Below are 6,473 nucleotides of genomic sequence, written 5' to 3'. Positions count from 1 at the left end.
TTTTTTAATCTTCTATCACTTGTCTGAGGAAAAGAATTGGCACTTTAATAGAATGCTAGTCTTGCTTTGTGCTACAAACTGCATTCTCACTATCCCTCTGTAGAGAAGGAGCATTGTGATATTTAAGACTGAGTAGGTGGATTGGGAAAGCTGGTCCAGTCAGAACAAGAAAACTGTAAGAAAAGACTGGCCTGAGTAAGGATATGGTAGTGTCTCCCTGATAGAGGGAAATGGGACTGCAGTTCATGGAGAAGTGTATACGTTAGTTAAGCTAGTCATGAAGCCCTATCCTAATTAATCGAAAAACTTTTATTTGGAAAAATATATGGAAGACCCACACAAACAGTGACTTTTTCAGTATAGGATTTTCTGATATATCTTAACTGTAGTACTAGAAAAATATGAGCCATTCCAAGCTCCAGAGTTTTGTTTAAACTTTGTCTCAGGCTTGTTGAGTTGTACTAGCTCCTTAGATGGAACAAATCTTCATTCCTCTATAATAATTAATCTGTGGGGAATAGTTTAAGTCATTCCTAGAGACCTAGTACTTAATCTCACCACAGAACAGGTGGATGCCCAAAGGAGTCTGTGACCCTGTGGAAAGCCCATGCTGGAGCAGGCTCCTGGCAGAACCTGTGGCCCCATAGAAGGGTCCATGCTGGAGCAGGTTTTCTGACAGGTCTTGGGACCCTGGGGGGAGTCCATGCTGGAGCTGTCAGTTCTGAAGGACTGCATGCCATGGAAGGAACCTACTCTGGAGCAGTTCATGGAGACCAGGGGAAGAACTCACATCGGAGAAGTTTCTGGAGGATTGTGTCCCATGGGAAGGGCCCCATGCTGGAGCAGGAGAAATGTGGAGTCCTCCCTTGAGAAGGATGGAGCAGCAGAGACAGTATGTGATGAACTGGCTGGAAACCCCCATTTCCCATATGCCTGCACCAGTGGGTGGAGGAAGTAGAGAAAATCGTGAGTAAAGTTAAGCTCAAGAAGAAGGGAGGGGTTGGAAAAGGTGTTTTTAAGATTTAGTTTTTATTTCTCATTATTCTAATCCAATTAGATTTGTAATAAACTAAACTAATTTACCTCAGTCAAGTCTGTTTACCCATGAGAGCAATTGTGAGTTATTGCTGCCTGTTCTTACCTCAACCCATGAGCCTTTTGTTATATTTCCTTTCTTCCATACAGCTGAGAGGGGAGTGATACAGTGGCCTTTGGTTGGCACCTACTATCCAGCCAGGGTCAACCCACCACACAGGAAAACTACTTCACTTGAAACTTAAAGAATTGTTTTCAATGGCACTTTGCCACAAGATCCCCAAAATCACTGCTTTCTTCTATTTTATAGTTTAAGGAGCAAGAATTTTCCATCAGATTGTCTTCCAGGATGCCATTTCATTTCATTGGGTTATTGTTTTAAGCACAATTAGATCAGATGACTTATAGCTCAAATGGCTGGGATGGCACTTAGCATATGGATGATGGCATAAGTGTGATAATAATTTGTGTAATTTATGAGAGTTTCAGAAGTTAGAGAATGTAAACTGTTACAGATTTTATTACTTAGAGAAGACAATATATTTTTATTTGGTTAAAACAAGTTAGAAGACATCTTACATCAGTTAGATGTAAGATATATTGTTTCTAACTTTTCATTAAGAATGTTAAACATGTTTCTATTAAAACATATTTATCCAGCAATCTTACATTTTGTATTTTTCCAATAGTACAGCTTTTTGCTTTTGGTCTGCATATTCAACTGCAACCGCACTTAAAACACACTAAAGTTAATTACTGTTAAAAAGGATTTGCTGTGATCAGCAGTATGCCTTTACTTAGAACAAGAAGACTTAACTTTTTAAATCTCCTGCAAAAAGGTTACATTCTTAATTATAAAAAATGGTAAAAATGAAAGTAAGTAAAACAGTGTACTAAGAGATTTAATAGGTTGTGCAGTTCCGTAGTCTACACTACATTACGATTGTGTAGTCTCAATTTAAAAACAAATGCCCTTCTGTCCCTCAGGCTACTGCCACAATTTCACGGTATCTTTTTAGCTAAATATCTAGAATTTTTGAAAGAGGTAATACTGCTTCCTCTGTCCATATCTAAATTTTTTAACAGTTCCAATAGTTTAGAAAATCACAGTTGTCTTATTTAACTCCAGATTTCAGATAGAGTTTTCACACTGTATCAAACCCAGAAAGTCTTTCCGTTTGATGTAGAAAGATATTCCTGTATCATCGAATGTAAATTTACAAAAGAAAGGCAGTGGCTCTGCATGATTCCCTGAGGCACTTTGATTTTCCTCTGCTGCCTGCTCTTGGGGCATACACTGTTATATCCCTATAGATATAGGGATATTAGAGTGGAGAGGTAATCCAAGTTGTGGTGATCCTCAGTTCACACTTTTACCTAAATAAGTGCTCTGAGCAGTCCCATGGGACTTGATGGTATTGCTGTATTTAAATTGGACTAGAACAACTGCTTGATATTTAACGGAATGTTTTGGGTCTGTGTTTCTCCAAAATGAGATTATAGCATGACAATGTGATATAATGGTGCTCTAGCAAATAAAGAACTTGAAAATAAAAAAGGTAAGTGGAAATAGTAACATAGGACTCTGATGAACCCCACATTTCTGGCAGTGTGTCAAATTCAAGAGAGTCTGGAATGTTGGAAAAATGATGTCCCTGACAAAATCAGATGAGACATGTTACCATAAGATATTTTAGAAATGGCATTGAAGTCCTGTGCTTAGGCAAAAACTATTTTCTATTATGCAGCTGGCTGTGATTTTTTTCCCCTACCTTGTCTTATTCCATAGTTTACCCTAGAAAACTCTCATCATTCACTTTACTCCCTAGCTTCACATTAAGAGTTAACAGACTAGAGCTGCCTGTGCATAGTTTCAGTCCATCTATTGGAGGATGGTTTTGCTCAAATTCAGTTCCCTGGCCTATGTCACCTCGGTGACTGACTGTTCCCGACTCAGTGCACAGACTGCTCCTCCCAGGCTTTATCACATACTGCAGTGTTTTCATTTTCTCAGGCATTAACATTCACCACTCACAATTGTTCTTTTTTTGATTACCCTTCACTCTTTTCCTGATCCTTCACTGCCTGCTCTAAATGAAATGCCAGTGCACTTTTGTCCTCCTCTGTTCACTATTTCCCACTGATCTGTACTTTTCTTGCATCTCTTCCACCTGCTCTTTCACTTAGCAAGCAGATAAAAGAGAGTATTGTAAGTAAAAGAGTAATGAGTTTTTTTAATCTGTTAAAAGCATTAATTTCAGAACCTAGATTTTCCCATAATTTGATAAAAAGACATGGGGGAAAAAGTCTCAAAAATACAACACCAAAATCCTTTCATCTTGTGAGTGTTGCAACCTCACGCTTGAAAATGAAGCATCTCTTTTTACAGAAGCCTCTAGCTGATTTTGACCTTAACCCATTTTTTCATGGAAAATGTCTCAGAACCACAGAATAGGTAAGGCCAGAAGTGGTCTTGAAGGATTGTGTAGTCTTACACCTGTGCTCAGACCTTGAGCAGGTTGCTCATGGTTTGATAAAAGCTGCACAGTCTTGTTGGAAAACCTGTTCAGTGTTTGACCACCTTCACTGTAATTAAAAATAAAATTTATTTTAAAGAGGAATTTATTGTATTTAAATTCTCACATTGATTCTGATCCTGTCACTTGGCATCTCTGAGATGAATGCATGTCTTTAGCCTACTCATCAGTTTTTCTAGACATTCTGCTTTGCCCCAATCCCACACTCCTTCTCTTAAGGCAAAAGCTTTTACTCTGTTGTTCTGAAGTCCTTGTGCCCTCTGTAAAATCAGAGGAGACTTAAGTCTGAGCTCCAAGACCCCTGAGGGCTTTTGGTGGTGTTGCTGTTCATAGTTACTCTTTTTCTTATTCTCTCCAACTACTATGTCTTGCTGTAAAAAAGTACAAAATACTTAAGATTAAAAGGCTGCTTTCCTGTAAGTGACTTGCATGTGCTGTAGCTGTTGCTGTCATGCTTTCAGGGAAAAACAAAGAAGCTAGTGTCCTGAATGGTACCTTAGAAGAATGATGACCAGAAGGTCATCCATCCATTGCTAATCAGTACGTCCTACCTTAGTATTTATTTCATGACATCTCAATGGGTTCCTAACACTTGTTTTGTTGTCTTGTGCGTTTTCTGTCAGGCTGCCTCTACCCTAACAATTTCTTCCCTTCAGGGAGTGTCTGTCAGATATACTTCATGGCTCGAGACATTAGGGCAGCGAAACAGCTGATGTGACCTTACAGATGCTTTGCCAGTTAGAAAACTAGCTTGTTTGAAATTCAGATTAATTTCTCTTTCCAAACAAGCTGTCCTTGTCATTGCTGTTAGGTTATATAATTCTAAATGAACTTCTTGCATAAATAAAAAGATGTAACTTGATGGATGTTAAACTTGAGATGTTTTTTTCCTTCACAAAACAGCTAGATACCTGCTTTTAATGCCATCACTCTTAGCAAACAAACTTACTGTAGGATTTTAAGGTAAAGGTCAGGTCCATTCTGAACTTCCTATGTAGTAACTGTCATTAACAGAGCAAAGAATTAAAGGTTCTGTACTTAAATATGCTTTTCTGATTTCTGTTTTTCCTCCTCTACCACCCCAAAATGTTTACAGACCCAGGCACTCAAACTTCAGTTACTTTTATGTTGCCATTCACCTAAGTGTACTGTGAAAGCTGTATTTGCTGGGATGCTGCAAACCTTGTTGGTCATCTGCAGGGGGATCAAGAAGGAAGTTTTCCTACTATGAAAACTTTCATAAATGCCTCTTACATTTATATATATTTTTCATAGTTACTTTTCCATAGTATTTTCTCTGTCCAGTAAGTATAGGAAAGTAAAGGGGATTCAGAGGAATAGAAAGTCTGTAATTTCTATGGTCTTTTTATCTGCATTCTGGGTCACAAACTGAATCCTGACTTCCATCTACAGGTTTGCATCAGCATCCAGCAAGATGTTGAGGTGAACAGCCCTGTGCTGGTACTGAAGAGGTGTAGCCAGATGTTTAAACTCATCTCTTTCTCTCCTATTTTCATCTGTTTGCCCTAATCAATTTTTGATAGCATAACTGTATGAAGAGAAGACCAGTTGTTCAGTTTGAAAAGAAATAAATAAAATTGAAATGTTTACTTGGCTCTCAAGTGAGAAGTGTCCCAAAGTACCTTGTTTAAAATGGATGCTGTTGGACATAACGCCAAAGGAAATGCCAAACTGTGGAAGAATTCTGCCCTTTAAAATTTGAGTGTATATCTGGCTGCCTGTCATCTCAATATAAATCAAGATCTGAAATTTGTCTAAAACAAGCCTCTAGATGTAGCAACATCTGCCTATTTTTCCTCCTATTTTTAATCTACTCATGCCCTCTGCAATTTGACAAATAGATTCACATTGATTTTTTACATTTGAAAAAGCTTGAATAAGAATAAGCAAAGTATATTCTATTTTATTAAGGGTTTTTCATCATTCACTACAACTATCCGCTGAATTCAAAACCAGCAGACTAAAGCTAATTTTATCTGACCTTGGTGGAACAGCATTCACTTTGGTAATCATGGGCTTTATAGCAGGAGTTAGTTAATTGCCTCAATCTGAAATTAAAAAGAAAATAAAGACTTGCATAATCTAGCTTTAAAATTTCTCTAGCCTGCCAGGGCAGAGCTGACTCATAGTCAAGTTCCATCGACCAAGGCCCCCCAGGTCCCTTCCTGCAGTGCTGCTGTCCAGCCCGTTTCCCAGTCTTGTCCATACATCCAGGGTGCATGTCCCAGGTGCAGAATCCAGCACTGGTCTTGGGCAAACTTCATACAAGTGGTGATGGCCCAGTCCCCTTACTTGTCCAGGTCTCTCTGTCTTCGACGGAGTCGACAGCTTCTCACAACTGATTATCACCGGCCAGCAGACGAACTACGTTCTTTGGACGGATTCCTGAAGCTGCCGCAGAAAGCGGTATCTGTTACTCTCGAAACCAAACCTTTGCCCGCATAGCCATTCCACGCCGTTCCTTTGGCTCCTCGAGCCCGAAGCGGGCGGCAGGGGCCGTGCCCGGGCTGGGGCGGCTCGGGCTCTCGCCCTCAGCCCCGCCCGCGGTCCGCGGGGTCGCCCGGCAACGCGGCGGACGCGGCGGCACCGACCCGCGGCCATGGCCTCAAACGCGGGCAAGAAGAAGGAGCTCTCCGTCCGCGCCACCGCCTCCTCCAAAACGTGAGAGCCCCGGGAGAGAGGGAGGGTGGGTGCGGGAGGATGGCAGCCCCGCCGGCCGGCCCGACACGGGCGGCGTGCCTGGAGACACCCCGTGCCCGGCCTGGGCTGCTGCGGCAGGCCGGGAGCTTCCCCCGAGGCTTCTCTGCCTCGGGCCGGGCGGCCGTCGAGGCCGGCGGGCACCTGTGCGAGGCGGCCCTGTCGCCGTGGCACCGGCCGGAC

General features: G+C 41.5%; 1 protein-coding gene and 1 long non-coding RNA gene across 3 annotated transcripts in view; one reads left to right on the top strand and one right to left on the bottom strand.

The window, feature by feature from the left end:
- Positions 1-5,480: 5,480 nt before the first annotated feature.
- On the bottom strand, positions 5,481-5,961 carry LOC128786420 (uncharacterized). Its single transcript, XR_008430281.1, has 2 exons — positions 5,886-5,961; positions 5,481-5,641 (listed from the first exon to the last, which is right to left on the bottom strand). It is a non-coding gene; the product is annotated as an uncharacterized LOC128786420 (long non-coding RNA).
- Positions 5,962-6,129: 168 nt separating this feature from the next.
- The window catches only part of ADGB (androglobin), a 99,500-nt gene continuing 99,156 nt past the window's right edge, over positions 6,130-6,473 (top strand). For both annotated transcript variants that reach the window (XM_053939665.1, XM_053939664.1), the window contains exon 1: positions 6,130-6,254. In XM_053939665.1, the coding sequence (XP_053795640.1) occupies positions 6,193-6,254 (62 nt within the window). In that variant the 5' untranslated portion in view covers positions 6,130-6,192. The remainder of the gene's footprint in view (positions 6,255-6,473) is intronic.

Source organism: Vidua chalybeata, chromosome 3 (genome assembly GCF_026979565.1).
Source record: "Vidua chalybeata isolate OUT-0048 chromosome 3, bVidCha1 merged haplotype, whole genome shotgun sequence".
In the NCBI taxonomy this organism is placed as follows: domain Eukaryota; kingdom Metazoa; phylum Chordata; class Aves; order Passeriformes; family Viduidae; genus Vidua; species Vidua chalybeata.
The sequence above is the reverse complement of the archived record's forward strand: the minus strand, read 5'-3'. Positions and strand labels throughout refer to the sequence as shown.